The 19,558-nt window shown below is 40.8% G+C and overlaps 1 protein-coding gene across 1 annotated transcript; it reads left to right on the top strand.

The window, feature by feature from the left end:
* Positions 1-6,354: 6,354 nt before the first annotated feature.
* Positions 6,355-17,940, top strand: LOC101479816 (serine/threonine-protein kinase H1-like). Its single transcript, XM_004552009.2, has 3 exons — positions 6,355-6,620; positions 7,355-8,063; positions 17,539-17,940. The coding sequence occupies exons 1-3, from the start codon at positions 6,355-6,357 to the stop codon at positions 17,938-17,940; spliced, it is 1,377 nt and encodes a 458-aa protein (XP_004552066.2).
* Positions 17,941-19,558: the final 1,618 nt, after the last annotated feature.

The raw sequence follows: 19,558 nt of genomic DNA, 5'->3' as shown, positions 1-19,558 counted from the left end.
CCTTTGTGTTTCCTGGACACGTATCTTTGTTCAAACGTGATTAGGTTGATGATTTCAGAGAATGCGTGTGAGCTGGATGGATACAATGACACACTGTAGAGACTCACTCTCATGAACGTCTGAGCTGATGTTGAGCAGATGATTCACATTAGCAACCACTGCATTGTTTTTCTTGGCCTTCATGCATTAGTTATGCTGCTGTTTGTGGTTAGTTGTGTTGCTCTGTGGCTCACACACAACTCTACATTACTCTCTATATAATTCTCTATATAATTTCTTCTTGGCTAACATCATTTGTCCTAAATCCATGATAGTATTTCCAAATGACAGATGATGATCCACTTCTAGAGTCGAGCTCTTTCCCCTCTGCTGTGCCAGACATTGGATTTTTTACAGAAAACGTCAAGCTGCGAGGTTCAGGGAACTGCTGTGATTGGCACATGAAGGTGGGTGATCAGCATGCGTGTGCATAGGGACATTAATGGGTACATTTTATAATTTATGGGCAACAAATGAAGAACTAATGGAGACTTTGTCTGACAAGAAAAGATTGAGTTTAAAAGAACAAATGTCTCATTTTAAAGAAAGTAAAATAAACCTGTGCTACTCAACTACACTTTCTAACCACAATAAAACAGCACCTCTAAACCCAGTGGCCTTTTTTCGTTTCCCTAATTTGCATCTCCCTGTCTCCTTTGTCTTCTGTCCTCCTGCCTGTGATCCAGAAATCAATCGCTGAACACCATGTTGAAGGGTGTGTGTGTGTGTGTGCGTGTGTGTGTGTGTGTGTGTGTGTGTGTGTGTGTGTGTGTGTGTGTGTGTGTGTGTGTGTGTGTGTGTACTAAACCAGGAACAGGGTCCCAGAAGCAGCTCTACACTCTGTGTCACTTAAAATAGCACTGGGCCTCCCCCCCCCCAAAAGCTACATCAAGCGTACAGAGGGCAGGAAGTCAGATGGGAATGGTATAAAGAATCCAGTCATTTTTCAAAATAAAAGACAAACCACACTGCTCCTCAAAAGCTCCCAATCTGTGTGCGTGATTTGAAGCAGTGCAAAGCACAACATCAAAAACATGCATCATATATAGGAACTGAACCAAAACAGGTGACAGAACCAAAAATGAGCAAGCACATGTGTGCAAAGCAGAACATAAAACTCGTGAAAGTACTTTTAATTTAAAACTTAAAAAAAACAAAACCTAAAAAGTGATATTTACTCTTAGAAAATTGTGAATCATAGATTTGTATGCCACTCCAGTGGCCTATAAAATACTGAAACCTGGCTTTAAAGACTGGCTCCTATTCAGCACAAAGGCATTACTGAAGCTGGCCACTGATGGTGATAAGGTCTGACTCGCAGTCTGAGTTCCAATTTATCCCAAAGCTGTTGGATGGTGTTTTAGGTCAGGGCTCTGTGTAGGCCAGTTAGGATCTTCTAAATCAAACTGGGAGAAGTTTTTCTTTATAGACCTGGCTTTGTGCCAATTTGTCAGGTGGGATGGGGTGGGGGGATTGCCAAGGTGAAAAAGGAAAGGGTCGAGCACAAACTACTGCTGGAAGCACACTCTTCTCTATAATATCACTGAATGCTGAAGCATTAAAATTTCTCCTAATTAGAGCCGAGGGGCCTAACCAAACCATGGAAAACATGCTCAGACCACATGCATTTGAGTGTAGTTTTCATACTGAATAATAGTCGAGGCAACGTAAGGAAAGAAAGAATTATGCAACCTCTGGGAGGTCCAGCTTTTTTTAAACATGCTGCTTCCAATCATCCTTGCTAGTTGTCATTTCAAGTGCACACCAGAATAGGCTCCATGCTGTCTCGCCCACCTTAGCATACATTTTCAAAGTTCAAGTATTCATTGAACTATTCTCTAGTTTTGGGGGGGTTTTTTCAAACCCATTTTTTCCCACTCTCAGCCTAGGAACACCTGCTCTTCAGTCCACAGCCATTAGTTTGTTCTAGCATCAGTCCACTCCTCTCACACACAGGTATCGCATCCTGCCACTACAATAACAACAGTAATGAACTGACTGGCAAGTGGCAGCTGTGCTCTGACCGCTCCTCTGACTTAAACCGATTCACTTCAACCCATAATGGTTTTTTTATTCCCAACGCTCCAGTATTACCAATACCACACACATGTTGCGGGTTCATTTATAACCAAGGACAGCCTTTTAGTAATCAGATAGAGGTTCGATAAACGCTGAACTGCTGACTCCCTCGAGGAAGGCTTCTGAAGGGCGATTTACCACCTCAGTGCTGATGTGATGTCTACCCTCTGCTGGCTCTGTGTGTCTGTATATGGAGGAGGCGTGGGGTATATGTGTGTGTACAGTCCTTTGAGAAGGGATAGACAGTGTGTGACAGAAGAACAGACTGATAGGCCCAGAATCCCCTTTGGCTCCTCTGGAAAAAAAAATAGCAGCAGACAAGCATCTGATGATGCAGCCTTATATTCTGTCCAGTGACAACACAATTTACACCTCTGAAAAGACACATCGATGCATAATAGCGTCTTTGACATTTTCATATAAATAAACATTTCCATCCCTCATAATGCAAAACAAATATTACGCAATAGGGGCTAAACCTCTGCTCATATCCTGAAAGCATTTCCATTTACTGTTTTTCTTTGATTTGATTTTATAAATATATATATATGTACATACGTGCCATGCTGTAGACCTTTTTATGGGAATAAGCTTGGTGGCCCACAGGAAATGATTTTTTTTCTCACAAAGCAAGAGTGACGCACATTTTTAATAAATACAAGAAAATAAAAGAAATGAAAGACAGAGAAAGTGGCAAGAGGGTAAAATTCTTTACAAAGCTGTAGAAAGAGAGCACAGAGGGCTACAGAAAAACATTTCAGCTTGAGGGTCTTCATCAGCATCACTGTAAAATATATACAGAGAATGTCTTAATATTGTTATAGAGTGGAAACAAATTAAAACAACCAGTTATATACACTGATTAGCCAGTTTGTTAGGTAAACCTCTTGATGAAAATATCTGATTTATCCGTTAACATTTAGGCATGTAGACCTGGCTCCAACTGAATATCTGAATGGTATCATTACACCTCTTATTACAGCCAATGCATGCAGGAAAGATTGTCTAAACGCACAACATGCGATGGGCTGCAGCAGCAGAAGACCACACAGGAACAGGAAACACAGGAAACAATTCATACAGCCTCATTAAAATTGGACAGTAGGAGATTGGAAAACATTTCAGATGACAGGGTCATAACGTCGCGTCGACAACACGAACGCATGGATCCATCCTGCCTTGTGTCACTTGTTCAGGATATTTCTGGTGGTGTAATGATGTGGCGGATATTTTCTTGGAAAACATACAAACTGTGCATCATTCAAACAACTTCGACAACAAAAATCGACTACAAAATGTGCATCTTACGTTCCCTCAAAGTGTTATATTAATGAGAAGCCCTGAGAAAAAAATACATCTTTTAAAGAAAAGGCAATATACCACCTATAAAATGAAGAGAAAAAAATATTGGTTTTTCTGCTGGAGAGAGTTTCTGAGACTGAATCTAAGACAAAGTAAAAATTGATTTCACCTTTTTTTAATGCAAACCTTAACCACACTTTGATATAGTTAATGGAACTCGTAATCTTGATTTAAAGGAGCAACACCGTGACAAGAAGATTGTATTACAGCAGCAAATTGTTCACAGTTCAGCTGTGTTTTTAGCACCTGGATCAGCAATCACTGATATGAAATGGAAAATGCACTTCCAATTACCATCTACATGATGTGCGCCATGTATGGGTTGTGTCAGTTGATTCCGAGAACAGATGAATTATTGTCTTTCCTTTCATAAAGGAGGAACAAGCAAATCTTTTACTAAAGGAGGTAATAAGGGAAGCACTGAAGCACCTTTCCTTAGACTTTGAGAACTTGGACAGTTGTTGTTATGACAGCCACTCAGATCATTCTTGCTCAATATTCTCAGCTGGGAGAATTTCAGAGCAAAATTGACTATTCAACCACATCCATCATCCAGTGTCCAGGGGAAAAAATGCACCAAAAGGATGGTGTTTAAGTTTACTCCGTCTACCCAGAGTAACACAGATCCACTTAACTGACTTAAAAAGACAATTGTAAAAAAAAAAAAAAAAAAAAAAAAATTCGAGTTGCAAAGCACTACCTACAGAAAAGTTATGAAAAATATATATCTGACAATACCACAAACAACTGATTAAAATAATGCTGCCATAGAAATGTCACAGAACCCAAAATAACCTTTTCAAGTATCATAAAAGAAGTGTCTAGAAGTTATGGATATCTTTCTATAAATATGTTTTACTTTCCTCTGTGAGCTCCAAATGTTCATGAGCATGCAAACTTCATGCACAATTTATTCATAAACATGAACTCATTATACAGGCCTCATAAGCACATTATTTCTGTGCTGCTCAAGTGAAAAAGAATAATTTAAACTCGATGTACAGCGTGCTTGTGGTAAAAGGGAGCTTCTCCCCCTATTTGTGATGTCTTGGCTCTGCTCAGCAGCCTTGCATGAATAAATAAATAAATGCATGTCCTCCTGTCGTCTTCAGTTTCTTCAAGGTTTAGCTCCTCGAAACAATGTCCTGGGCAAAGGCGGGCATGGAGGAGGCTGTATGTCTTTTTGTTTTCCCCCCGCCTTCCTCGTTCCATTCTCTGAAGATTATGAACATATGATGACAGCAGCACAACATAATGCAGAAAATAGAAAAAAGTAGCTTAGCGCTTCTCACAGGCTTGACAGGGACACTGAAAGACAGACTGTGCTTAACAATCAAACAATACAGTGAACATACATTTTGCATTGGTTTCTAACACAAAAAGACACAAAAGTAGGAGAGAGAAATGTAGCAGGAATCCTGGAATCCTGTATTGCATCTGTGTATTGTAAACCCCCTTTAAAAAAAATAGACTGGTATTTATGTAGCAGTTTCAGCGTTTACTGACCGCTCACAGTGCTTTTACACCACAGACCACATTCATACAACACGTCACCTTCTCAAATCTATACCTATAGACATTTCAGACTCACCAGTTAACCTTAGATATCTTTTGGCTGTGAAAGGAAATCAGTGCACCCAGAGACAAAAAAATTAATAAATATACAGAAACAGGAAGAACATGCCAACTGCTCACAGAAAGCCCCCAGGAAGATCTGAGCCCATGAAATTCTTGCTGTGCTAACCAATGCACCACCATGCCACCGTTGATTTTTATGCATGAAGTTCAATGGGGCCCAGGATTTTGGATAATGTTTCCTGTAGCTCTGAAGTGAGCTTTTCAGAGCTGGAAAGAATAAACCTGATGATGTCATCAGGGTGCTATTGAGCTGCATTTTGGGAGTCCAGTATTTTTGGCACTCTGGTACTCACAAATATGCTGGCCTCTGGTGCTTTAAAATCCACCACTTTTTTCACTGTGTGAGAACCACAGTTACTGCAGGCCTCTGAAATGTATGTATATACAAATGTGGGGGCACATAGAAATAGAGCAAAATTCACCATCCAGTTTTTAATCCAGACAGGAATCATACATCTACAATGTAAAGACTGGACATACATACATATATACATACATATAAGATATTCTTTTAAATGGAAATAACCCCAAAGTTAATCCAGCAGGAGGCGACTCCTTTGCTTTAAAAGGACTTTCAGTTCTTTAGATGTCTATGTTCAAAAGATAGCTTTTAAATGATCCCACAGAGTAAAACATGTTGCAAATCAAGGCATGATTTAGGACTTGTTAGTCACAACTATTGTGACCAACAAGCAAGGAGAAACCTGCTTGCCACATCTGCCACCTGAGGCTGGATCTCCTTAGACTCCCATGCTAAATTTATTTTAAATCAAAAGAAATGCCTCATCAGCAATATTTGACTCCCGGCACTCACATATCTGCATGTAGAAAGACTATTTATTTAGTTATATGTTTAATTTGGAGAAGAATTTGTTCTCTTTTTTTCCACTTTTTTGTTTTTTCTTGGTTACAGTGTTATGTTGCCTAGTGACAGGAGTCCTGACTCCTTTTCCTGCTACTGTGGCAGTATAGCAACAATCTGCAAGGAGTGACAATAGCTTCAAAACAACTGCTGTTTACGTGACATTTTTACCACAAGTGACTGAAAGGATCACTTCACACACCTGACAAATTCAAACTTAGTGGGAAGGTGGAGCTTTACTGTTGCTGTGTACACACCTCAAGCAGGTAGTTGGGTTTGTTTGGGTTTTCTTTTTCATTTTTTCAGGCCACTTTCAGTTCACAGCAGATGAAGGGGAATCTCGGCTCGCTCCATAGTAAATGTTGGTCTTAGAAATGGGTTGTGGGAACAGTAAGGTGCTGCCTGAGGCATCTAAGAAAAGCTATGTAAGTGTGGTGCAGTCACTAGTAGCTTTCAGTAAAGGACATGAGGATGATGATGAGCCAAAGAAACAAAAGAAGAAGCAAAAAAATCCATGGTTTTCTGCCAGTGTTGATAATCCTCACCTAGGACCAAGCAGCAAACAGCAAATCAAACAAAGACAAGAATGGAACAAGGTTCCCAGGTATAAGGACAAGTTTGAGCCACGCGTCACAGCACGGTAAGTGTTCACAGTTTGAATAATTATTTCTTCAGAGTTTTTAAAGCAGACAGTATTTTTCATGCTATGCTTGCTGGAAATTGTATTTTGTACATCCATGATATTTAAATCTGCCAATCTTGTACTGGAAAAAAAAAAATCAAGAATCAAATATAACATGGTGGATGGTTGAAATTTAGGCCCCTCAAAATCCAGGAAAGTGGCAACTGATAGATTGGCTTTTATCCACTAATCTTGAGGCCAGTACATTATTTGGCAATAGCAATTTACAGCCAAACATAAGTGGAAAAGCCTGCATTTGCAGTGCTCATAGGAGCCTTTTAACATTCGTCTTTCTCATTCTTTCCAACCCAACATCCTGCAATAATGGTAGACAGTCATTTGAGATCCTTGGGGGTTTTAATGCCGGAAACACCGCCTTCCTGTACTTGTCAGATAAAGGCCTAGAAACAATTAAAGGAACAAAACTGATTCCTTTTTAAGGGGAAACATGTGTATTGCTCATCATCCCATAATTCAAAGCTTGCATAAAGTATTGCCTTGTTTATTGGCGATCTAAATCAGGATCATACATATTGGTTTGATCGACTTTGCATGCTGTATAGCATAGTGCAAAACATATATTCCCATACATCAGGACTGCAGCTGCAGGGAGAGACATTTAGTGCTTTGCAGCAGTGTATCATGAGATAGTTATGCTGTAATGAGTCACCATTCCCCTTCTGCCCTGTCAGGTATGACATCAAAGCCCTGATTGGTCGTGGAAGTTTCAGTCGTGTTGTGCGTGTGGAGCACAGGGCAACTCGCCAGCCCTTTGCCATAAAAATGATGGAGGTAGAGGCCCCAGAGGGTCGTGTGGTGTGTGATTCTGAACTAGCAGTGCTGCAGAGGGTGAGCCATGCTAATGTCATTCAGCTGGTTGAGGTGTTCCAGTTTCCACAGCGTGTTTACATGGTACTGGAACTGGCGACAGGAGGGGAACTTTTGGACCGTGTTGTCAGCAGGGGCCACTTCACTGAGCGAGATGCTACCCAGGCCATCCAGATGATACTGGCTGCATTGGTATACCTGCACAGCCTGGGAATCACCCACAGAGACTTGAAGCCTGAGAATCTTCTGTACTACCACCCCGGAGCAGACTCCAGATTGTTGGTGACCGACTTTGGATTGTCTGCTTTTGCCAGCACACTCACCAGGTGTGAGATTTCTGAACGAGGCAACGAGGAAACTGGAGAGTCGTGGTCTTTGAGGACCACTTGTGGAACCCCTGAGTACATGGCTCCTGAAATGTTGCTGAGGAGACCCTATTCCTGTGCAGTGGACATGTGGGCTTTAGGGGTAATTGCCTACATTTTGCTGAGTGGAACTGTGCCGTTTGAGGATGACAGCCGCACACGGCTCTACAGATCCATTGTGAGAGGAAAATATAGCTTCCGTGGAAATGTAAGTTTACTGGACTTTTTGTTCAGTTATGTTTAGTAAGTAATTTTGGATAGCAAATAGAGGTTCTAGAGGATTTAATAAACTAAATGAGAAAATTTTGCACCATAAGCACGTTGTGCTACTGCTAAAACTCTTTGACCAGAATAAAGGAAATATGAAGACAGATTGGATTTAAGTGCGACCCACAGCAGATTCAAGAAGAATTTTTGTCTTTTTATTAATTTTTTGGTGGGTAAATGTGCCTGTTTGTTGATGTTTTTCTGCTAATCATGAAATGAAAAATACACAAAATGTTGTTAGAGACACTATGAGCAGGAAAAGTAGCCCACAGATGTAATTTACAGGCTGAACTGAAAAACATACCCTTTAATGACAAACAAGTGGATATCAGCCATAAGGACCAGGTGAAAATGGAAAACAGTATGATAGGTTTGTAGCTTGAACCTATTCGCTGGAACGTTGAGGACAATATAATTACACAGCAAGCAAGACCCGAAGTAGGCAAAGTTCTTCATGTTACTCATGCATGAGGGAGACCTGCCTGGGGTCAAGCGTCGTTCCCCCACTTGACCTCCGTCAGACTCTCAGCCAGGTTCCCCATAGCACTCCTTTTATTGTGGTTACATGAATATGCATAGGGTCATTAACATATAACATCTTACATAGGTATACATGTGAACAAAGAATACTGTGTATGTGTGTGTGTGTGTGTGTGTGTATGTGTGTGTGTGTGTGTGTGTGTGTATGTGTGTGTGTGTGTGTGAGGTCAAGATGTGACCCTGTGAAGACTCCCCAAACGCTGGTGCCAGGAGTCTAGCGGGTCCATCTGAACAAAAGGCTCTTATACTTAAAGAGATATACATATGTTTGCTATGACATATATCAACAAAGAGAAAATACGACCTCTCCTAGGAGGTGTGTGATCTATGCCAGAACACTCTGTAGAGGAGTGAACGCCCTCCCCCTTCATGCTACTCAGAGTTGTTACAGACCTCCTAGGATGAGACATTCTTTCAATCTACAAATGATTATACACCTCTAAGCATATATGGTTAAATATTTCTAAGCATAAATGACAATCAACAATACAAAACCTAACACAGTAGGATCCTGAAAATCTGTAGGCCGACTTACTGATAAGTATCCAAATTAACCTAAACCATGTCACTTGTGTTGGTGTAGAATGTGGATGATTTAAAAGCTAAAGTATTATTAACATCAATATGTTTCGAAGTGCCTTAGGTCAAGCCAGTATAGGTTGCTAACACATAGCTAATATTAGCCTTTTAGCAGCTAACTAGGTAGAGTGCTAAAATAATTCCATACTGAAATCATATTTTTATACAGTTAAATGTGTTTTCTTTGCATTTTATATTGTGAAGTGACTTTTCCCCCACTGAGAGTGGTATTCATATGCTGAACTCTAGCAACACTCAGCGAAACTGTCTGTTTAAAGTAACTGTTAACGTGCTGTAGCTTGTTGCTAGCACAGTGATTGCTTGGTTTATGGAATGCAAAATTATGATCAAGTTTTATACTTCTTTTATACTTCCCAAATAGTGCTGTGGTAACTTTTATTTGTGATCTACATGTTGCACTGGTTTCTAAACAGTCGGTTTATTTCAATATAACATGCCCAATCTCCCAGGAGCCATTCAGTTTGGACCATGATCGCAAACTGAGTGATGAGATTCAGCTGCAGGTAATTTCCTAACAGGACAGGCACAGCTTGTTAATTGCAACCAGAAAAGCATTTAAATTTAGGTCATACATGTATATGTTAAATCTAGGCCTAATGTGGCAGAGAATCATTATAATGAAAACATTCTTCAGTAACTGACAGGCTCTAATGTGGGACTGCAAACCGTGCAAATATTTTTTGACATTGGTTCTGTTGCGCTCTTCTATTAAAACAACTTAGATCACTTCAGGAAATGCCTGATTAACAAAAGTTTATTTCTTTACCGTCAACATGTGCAACGCATTTTTTTGCAGATTTCATGGGGAATCTTGTGTGTGTGTGTGTGTGTGTGTGTGTGTGTGTGTGTGTGTGTGTGTGTGTGTGTGTGTGTGTGTGTGTGTGTGTGTCTGACAATCCGTGCAGGTCGTGTTAGAGGACAACTCATGAGATTATGGTGAAAACTGTGAGCGCTGTCCATGGTCCTGAAATTTTAACAGTTTAATTTGACTGTAATAAAACTTTATTAGGGAAAACTGTGTTTGATCTCTATCTGAGGCACGATTGTTTTCAAGATAGGGTTCAAAGTCCATGTCGTCATCCCTTTGTTCTCTCAGTTCTTCAGCTATTTCACTTCAAATCTGATCGTGCAGGCTATGATAATCCTGCACCTGCATGAGTTTTCATGCTTGATTTAAATATTCCTCTTTCTATATTTTATGCCTTGAGAAAGAAACTGCCAGGAATGCATATGCAGGAGGCTCAGTTGCAAAAATCTCCAAGTTTCCACCTCTTACAAGCAATCTTGCCATTGCGCTCTCTTTTTAAATACCAACTTTACTTTTGTTAGGGAAAAACCCAGTTTGTTTTGGCATAAGGCATTAAATCTTAATCTTGAAAACAGAAGGAAGCTGGAGAAAACTGTCAAGGTAACCTTGAGCATCTATTAGAAATGCGTCTTTGTTCATTTTCAACTCTTTGGCCAGCTGTGGCCTCACCCACTGAAGTGCATCTGCTTCCAGCATAATCATTGAAAAAAATGTAGTTTTAACTAAATCCCTGATTTTCATTTTGACATCTGGTCTTCTCCCTATAGTATAATCTGGCATTATTTATGACGTGCATGCTCTGAAATTATGCAAAACATTTCTTCACATATGGTCATTACATCTACTCACCACACAATAATAATTCATACCTTAATCACTGCACTTTTAGAACTACCAGAAATGGTACCATCCTTCCATCCTTGCCTGACATAAGTAGGAAAAAAAAGTCAGCTCAGCACATTGCAGTACTGGTGTGGTAACAAGGTGAACCTCTCCTTGTTTTCATGTCTTCTTCTGCAATATTGCAAAGCACATGAAAGAAAATGTGAAAGTTTGTTGTGATGTCTTTGAGTTCCTCGCTTGGTTTGGTTCTTTGAGAATGCTTTGAAATGGTGGGAAATGGGGCCTTGCGTGATTTTCTCCCCACTTCCCTATATCATATAACTGAAGTGGGTATTTTTAAAAGCCTATTCAGTCAAGCTCAGTAGTGAGTTCGGGCTTGTTCTTTCACGCTGATTACACACAACGCTGGATTATTCACTGGGCTTTAAGCCTGGCTCGATTCTTAGGGATGCAGTCTGACATTTTAGTCTGGCATACAAGAGGCTCCCTTACATAGGCCCTGGACTATTATCCCTGTGTTTACCGCTGCACTGACCACCAGCTGAACAATAATGCAAAATCCTTCTAAACTTCATGCAAGAGCTTATTTTATGTTTTTCACGGTGGTTTTTGACATAGCACATATGTAGGCCACGCTAGTGAGGAAAAAGTCTTGACATTAAAGCTAAAAGCAACATTTATAGAACCGTACGCTCAGTCTCTCACATCTCAGTGAGATGCAGTCAAGGCATCAATCTGTAAATTCATATGGTCGTATTATAAAGACATCATACATGGCTGAGTAACAGTCCAGGGCTTGATAGATCAGCCATCAATCACATTTCCATGTTGACAAGGCACTTATTCTCTGTCATGTGCGAGTATCCACCCTCTCCAGCAGAGTGACAACACAGTTAAGCGCGCACGCTGTGATAATAATGTAGTGAAGGTTGACAAGTACCCACAAAACGTGGACGTCTGTCATCACAAGGGCTCCTCATGTCATTAAGAAGGGTTCCTCTCTTTGGGTGCCTCAGGAATTTCTTTCACATACTAAACTTGACTTGAAGCGCATCAGTTGGAATGATATGTCCACCAATTAAACAAAGTGACTATTGGACTTTGCCCCCTTCCCAAAAAATGTGCTTTTCGCAGCAAGAAGGGGAACACTGACTGACTGGATCCTCAGTGTCTTACGGCGTACTACTACTGAATGACAGGGGTGGTTTGCCTGGAGTGATATCTTCTTGACTTGAGATGTTACAAGTGAATGTGATTGGATGTCAATCCAATCTGTGCATTTTCACCTCCACAGAGACTGGAGAGCAGGTGTTGCCAATAACATGAACAATGGCTCGTTCCAATCAAGTGTCCCAGTATGGCGTAACAGTGCAAACAAAGCAAATGCCATAGCGAGACACTGAAAGTAAAGCAGTCGAAAGGAATGAAGACATAATTAACTCGATTTCTGTGGTCAATAGGAAAAAAAGGAGTAAAAATAAAGTTGGTATGATCACAGATGCAGTCAGCATGGCAAGACAGCCTTTGAAGACATTTGCTGGCAGTGCACATTCTGCTTCAACAAGATGGCAGAGATGCAGTAAATTAGTACAATTTGACACAACAAGTGATAATATTAAACAGTGGAAACCATCTGGTAAATCTAGATATGGTTTAAAACCCAAATACCCGCTGCTATTAATTTATTGAAAACCTGCAGTGCTGTATTAGAGCAAGCCCGGTACATTTATTAGATTTTTGTTACCTATCCAGCGTATCAGCCCCTTTTGCATTATGAAGTGTTACGGCAACACAAATTTGTTTAATGGGCTTTACAAAAAATAAATAAATAAATGCATAAAAATTATGTAGACTTGCTGCCTCGTAAAATATGCGTATCTGCTTAATAAGGGTGAATAATAATATTTTGAGTGTTTAGTACTAATGAGGATAATTCACATGAACTAAAAGAATTTCAGTTTGAATTAAATGCACTTTGGACAACCTAGGTTTAGCAAATTTTATCATTTAAAAAGAAAAGAGAACTAAAAAAATCCCACTTTTGTTACATTTCTGTTCCCCATGCGCTGCGCAATAACAGGTCCACAAACCCTAACAACACCACTGACCAGGAGCACTAATCAAAACAAGAATCTCAATCACCACAAGACTGCAAAATTACTGAAACAAAAATCCCTGCGCTGCTAACTTAAGGGTTTAAAGTTAAATATTAACAGTGCAGACGATGAAACCAGATCAAATTATTAAATCAAACAAGTATGCAAGGCTGTACTCTAAAGCAAAAACTCAATGCAGATAACTCAATATAAGTGAGGGTATTGTTTGCATTTACAGTGTTACAGGAATGAGTTATTACTTTTAAGCCTAAAAGTTTCACTCTACCCAGCCCAAAGCCATGTTAAGTAAGTTAGCATATTTCTGTATAACCACATGCATTAACACATGGGTTTTTTTAAGCATTTACAGCAGACTGCAGTCATCGGAGACCATGTATAAATATGTATTCAATGATGCAGTGTAGCAAAAATGATTAACTTCAGGTACAGATGGACATAACTGTTTTTTCTCCTCTTCCTCACTATGTAAATTAATACACAGGGGCTGCAATTACAAACATTTTTCCAAATGTATCAGCAACCTTTTGTTTTTATTCAGGCTGAACGGGGACTTTGGGCACATGCATGTGTGTAATTTTGCGTGAAAATGTGAGTGGGATGGGGGAGGTTTGAGGAGAGAGGCGAAGGTGAGACTGAATCGGAAATGCAGAAGGCCGCTGGCACCTTCCCACGAATTGAGTCCCTTTGTCTCACCGGCAGCCCCCACCCCTTCTTTTATTGCACTAGCAGCAGACACACAAACGGTACATTCATACGTGCCATGCACGCTCCACTCACAGGTGCAGCAGCTCCTCGCCTGAGGACCTGTAGTGCAAACTCACGCTGATGTGTTTGCTCAGTAGTGAGCGTGAGGAAGAGGGGGAGCCGGGGGTTGATGGCACGGGAGTGAGGGAGGATGCGAGTGAGGAAAAGAGGAGGGGGCAGAGGACAAGCAGGACAGAAGAAGGAACGGATGTAGCCTCAAGGGCTTTGAACGCCTTATCACTTAGTCCCTTCTCTCTGTATAAGACAAATAATTTCCTTTGCACATAATCGGGGACATCTCATCTGTGTGACTGTATTTTGTTTGTGTGCCTGCGAGCGTGAATGTGTGGCAGTCTTTTGCATGTAAAGCAGCAGTCCTCGCATTAGTTCTGTCCAGGTAGCCTGGTAACCTCCTCTGCATTCTGCCGCTGTGTTATGGAAGCCACACTTTCCTGACCCAGCCCAAATGTCTACATCTCCAAGCAGGAGGCCAAATGGGGTAATGGTTAGGCCAGTCTGCCCCCTAGTGAGCACCATGTGAACAGCCCCAGCCTCCACTTGGCCACAGTATATTGTACATGACAGCCCACTCTCTCCTGCATCCGAGTATTGATATTTTGATTACTGTGGGTTAGCTGGTACTTTCACCTGAATTAGCAACAGGCCACCTTCTCTATTTGGACTTATTATGATGAAGCATATTTACCTTGGCTTTCTTGCTCGGGGAAGGCTGCCAGGTGAATCAGATTGCAGTAAATTGTGAGACAGACACTCGTGGAGTGCTTCATGTGATCTGCTCTTGCTGCTTCTCCCTTTTTACTCCCAGCAGGAGCCTTGATGGTTGCACCTGAGAGGTGAGAGTAACAAAGGGTATAACGCCTGCTCTTTTAGTCCACTCTCTGGGCATCTTCTGCTTCTCCCTGTCCAGCACCCTGCAAACATTTACCATGCACCACTGACACCTGACACGTCCACACCCCACTACATGTTCAATTAGATAAACTGATCAGGAAATTGAACCCGGTTGTCCTTTGTTTGTTGCGGGCCTGAGCTGAGCCGGTAACACTCATTACTCAAAAGTGCGTTATCCTCCTGATCACATTAGCGCAATCCAAGCTTCTAGCGTTTTCTTCATTTGTTGCAATTACAGCTTTGTCAGGTAAAGATGTAGCGTGGCGCAAACACAGTCACTGGAGCTTCTCATTCACTCTAACAAGATGTTGCTCAATAAGCCAAGCCCTGTAGGTTTTTCCACTGCTTATACCGTATCTGCACTCCACTCATCTCCCTCCTCTCTCTTTCTCTCCCCTCGTTGGCTAGCTCTCAGCTCAGCAGTGATGTATAACACTAGCTCTCGCCCCCTTCCTCTAAACGCAATAAAGCCTTTGTGTATTTTGACGTGAAAAATGTTCAAAATAAGGGGGAGAGATAAACTTCCTGAAGGAGGCTCGGTTCCAAGGAGGCAACTCAGTTATGTCTCTTCTTCTTTAAGTGTACAGGAGGAAGGGAAACTTTTGATACCTCTCAACAGCAGCATCAAAGACTTTTACTGCATAATTCCAGCTTTTTTCTCATACATTGCCATCAGGCACTAAACGTATGTATTCCCGTTATTTCAGATCAAGGACAAAAGGCATCTGCTAGCCACAGCTGCTATCAAGTGTGTATTTCATGGCAAGGTAATAAGAGGCCTCGCCAAATCACCACCAGTGCCAGATAAAGGGGAAAGTCAGACTTGTTAGTCGTGGGAGCTCAATCAAACGGTGTCACTCTGCCTGCCTCTCAGGTGTGAAATAACAACAGTGTGAGAAGAAAGTTTGACTGAGAATCTTTTCTTTTTTTTATGACTCGTTCTGCTGGCAGCTCAGCACCCTGTGCTGTGCTTATACACTCACACTCCCCACCCCACCCCCAGTCACTACACTGTGAGAATAAGAAAGTCCCCCACTTCTTTGAATTCCTCTCACCGGCAACAGTCTCGCGATTGTCAATTTCATGCTTGATTAATTGTCATTACTCCGCCAGAGACAAAAAAAGGAGAGAGAAATGTATTTCAGGATTAAAATTGAGAGCTAGACCTCCCTAAAGAGTGAGATTTAGTCTGAGCAAGGTTGAGCAAAGAAGCAAAGAGTTTTACACTCTGATTTCACTGCGTTTAGCTTTTTCAGTCCTCAGACAAACATGCCAGAGAAATATTTGAGCGCACTGTGCTGAATATGGAAATAGAGAACAGAGATTAAGAAAGGGATCTTTTCATTGTGTTCAATACTACTCAGTAATAATTGAAATCACCAAATTTGATGGAAAAATCATGCAATTTGTTTTCTAATTACTCTAGTTACATAAGTGTTAACAAAGGTGTACCACAGGGTTCTGTTTTAGGACCTCTTTTAGTTGCCATTTTTTTAAAAGTGTCAAAATTTAGAAGGACTACAATTCATCTCTATCTTTAAATAATACTTTTTCATAGACGATAGTTCCTTTTGTGGCCCAAGTGGTACTGTACTCCTACAATTCAATCCTAAATTTATTTAAACTCAGATCTAAATGCTGCCTTTAGAAGTAAACATCACTACTTTCAGCAGGACACATACTGAAAACTCTCATACTGAAAATATCCTCTCATTAAAAAATAAAAAAAATGTGCTTGGCTGGATGACAAACTGTGCTTTAAATAAAACATATAAGTGAGTTTTGGCAAATCTCTGGCTTCACATATATGTGAAACTATAAATCAGTATTGCACTGGACCAGGTTCTAAGATGAAAACTGTCTCTTAATGCCAACATTAGAAAAAAAAAATGGATTTAATTTGCTAAAAGCCAGACAAGTGGAACCATCTGAAATTTGTACAATTAGAGAAGTTAATTTCTTTTAAATGTGAAACTTCTTGGTCACATCAAGCACAGCGACCTTTTGTTGTCATTTTTACTTACAGTATTGCTTTATTATGTCAAGTTTTTATTGTTTTGAATATATTTATATGTATGTTTTCTTAGTTTAATTGTAATCAAGGATTTTTGTAAAATTGTGATAATGATTATGACCATTCAACATTAACCAGTTGCCTGTTTTTCTTTTTGCTTTGATTCCAGATCAATCTAGTTGAAAATCTGTATCAATAATATTTTTATTTAAAATTTGATGGAAGCACAAAGGTCATCACTTTCCCGAGGCAGGCCTCTAGAAAGTTGATTCCCTGACTAAGAACCAAGGCTGTGATGAATAATTTAATGAATTTGAATTATGATAAGGATTCTGATGTCTTCTCTCACCCTGCAAAGATGGCTTTGCCGATTTCAAAGCACTCTTTAATGTCAGCTTGGGTCATGACAAGGCGGATGATTTGCAATGGATTCCACTGAAGCTCATCTTTGCTGCCTTTATTGTGAAGCTAATGCAGGCTAAGATTAAACATGCACCCAAAAAAATCCCACACATGCAGCAGAGCCGTCCTACCTCCCAGTCTTTGTATTCATTCAGCCAAGACTGCTGCTTCCTTTTGCCCAGTGACATTTAGCTTTCTTTTGAGTTTAGTTCTGCTTGTTAGGCCTGCAGACCTCAGGGATCATAGTTTTATTGCTTTGTTAGAATGAAATCTTGCATCCCGCTTTGAAGCAGCTCGGAATCTGTGCATGCGCCTCTTCTAGATACCCAGCTATTAGAGCGCTGTGGGTGTCTGTGTGTGTGTGTGAGGGGTTTTGTAGGCTGAATTGTCATCTTCTTGGGTGAGAGTGTTAATAGTCTGCTTGTTCTATCCACAGCCTTGGCCTTCAGTGTCCAACTTGGCTAAGGACTTCATTCTGCGCCTGCTAGTGTTGGACCCGGCCACCCGCCTCACTGCCGAAAAAGCCGTCCGCCACCCCTGGGTGGTCACCACGGCAGCCAACTCCTCCATGACGAACCTCCATAGATCTATTTCGCAGAATCTCAGGCAGCGGGCATCACGCAGCTCCTCCCGGTGCCCCAGCAGCAGCACCACAAGCTCCACTGATGCCAGCAGCCTGGGAAGGCTAATGCCACCAGAGACAAAGCCGAAGCAGCAGCAGCAGCAGGGAAGAGCAGCTGGACTGATTCAGCCTCAGAGAGCCATACAACCTCGAGCCAGAGGGCACAAGGAGCATCAGCATCATCCAACTAAAGCATTAGATTCACGAGAAGGCTAATGAAAGGATGGAACCAGCTGCCCCAGCTCTGCTCACGAACCACAGGGAGCCTAAGTGCCTGGGACAGGTGTTGTGACAAGAAAGTTTTCTGGATTGAAGTCAGGTTTTTCTACCAGAGTAATAACCCAGGTTCCCCTAAAGGCTCATTTCCATCTTCCATTAGTTTCTTGTGGGTGAATATCCTTTGATTCTGAGGTTCTGGCCAATACAGAGACAGAGCTGTCCACCTCCACAAAATCTCCAGCCCCTGGTTATTCACACTGCTCAGACTAATGGATTCAAGGTCTCATTTAGATCATTATGAGTCACAACATCACCTGCCTGTGAAGAGGTTCATTCTAAAAACCTAAAAATTTATCATTTGAGCAATGGGAGGTAATCATAGCCAGGATGATAAAATATTGCTGTTTCCTCTTTGATCTATTTTTTTTTATTATTTAAACTCCCCCATCACCACACAGCATATTTTGAGGAAAAAGAAGGAAGTATGACAGCGCTCTTGTCTTTCCCTTTGTTTTCATTCCTCCTACATAGGAGCACCCACAGTCCTGTGGAAACACTGAAAGCACAACCCATATATATACAGTGGCAGGCCTCTATCACGTTAAAACGAAGCCCTGGGATAAAGAGCTGCATCTTCTCCTGCACACTTTGTGTGAGCTGTAAACAACAGCAAAGAGTCTTCTTAAGAATATGTGTTATTTTCCAGTGAGAAGTTTTAAATTGAAATGCAAATATGTTACAGGAGGGGAAAGGCGTGGAAAGGCTGGATTAAAATGCAAGCGTGATGCCAAATATAATTGCCAGTGAAATCCAGTGTTATTTATCAGACATTACGTTTTAAAAGATTTAACAACAAAAGGAAAATCCACCAGATATTGGTGGATTTTCCTTTTGTTGTTAAATCTTTTAAAACTAATGCTTGGACTGTCTATGGATTCAAACTGTTTCTGACAATTGTAAGAGTTGTAAGTGTAAGAGAGCGCAATAAAAAGACAGCACAAGAGAGACGAGACAGTTTGTATATTAAAGTTTAATATTCAAGTCCATGGTTGTAAAAAAAAAAAAAATCTAGATTATTTTCAAAACCACTGATGCACATATACACATTAGCCACAACACTCAAACCACTAACTAGTGAAGCAAAACACATTAATCATTTCAGTGTGAAATCCTTTGATTTGACACGCACACCCTGCCAAAACAATGGCAACCAGTGGGCTCCCTGGCGCACCCCAATGGCAGTGGTTTCTTGTAACAGAATAAAACACAATTTGTTCATATTATTCACATGGTCAAAAATGTCATAACACTGTTAGCTTTTTTAAATATCTTTAACAAAATGCTAAGATGTTCCATGCTATGCTCTCAATCCCTTCTCGTGGCCTTCGGCTGACAAATACTACAAGCTGTTTAGTATCAGCTTGAACTATCTTGGCCAAACACCAGTCAGGCAAAATTAACTTCAAGGTCACATCATTTTTGCTCTTGATAATGAAACTTTAGAGATGGCCGTGGGATGCAGCTGGAATCTTTAGAAAGTGCTAATAAATGGACCTTAAGGTTGCCACTGAAATACAAGTTCAACTTGGAAAAACCACCCAGCTCCATTCTCACC

This window comes from Maylandia zebra, linkage group LG9 (assembly GCF_041146795.1).
Source record: "Maylandia zebra isolate NMK-2024a linkage group LG9, Mzebra_GT3a, whole genome shotgun sequence".
In the NCBI taxonomy this organism is placed as follows: Eukaryota; Metazoa; Chordata; class Actinopteri; order Cichliformes; family Cichlidae; genus Maylandia; species Maylandia zebra.
Note: the sequence above shows the minus strand (reverse complement) of the source record. Positions and strands in the feature narration are given on the sequence as shown.

What these genes read in the sequence shown, in the direction of transcription:
- LOC101479816 (XM_004552009.2), top strand. Translation starts at nt 6,355, where the DNA reads ATGGGTTGTGGGAACAGTAAGGTGCTGCCTGAGGCATCTAAGAAAAGC. An exon ending in GAGCCACGCGTCACAGCACG is followed by an intron (nt 6,621 to 7,354) that starts GTAAGTGTTCAC and finishes CTGCCCTGTCAG; the next exon opens with GTATGACATCAAAGCCCTGA. An exon ending in AATATAGCTTCCGTGGAAAT is followed by an intron (nt 8,064 to 17,538) that starts GTAAGTTTACTG and finishes TTCTATCCACAG; the next exon opens with CCTTGGCCTTCAGTGTCCAA.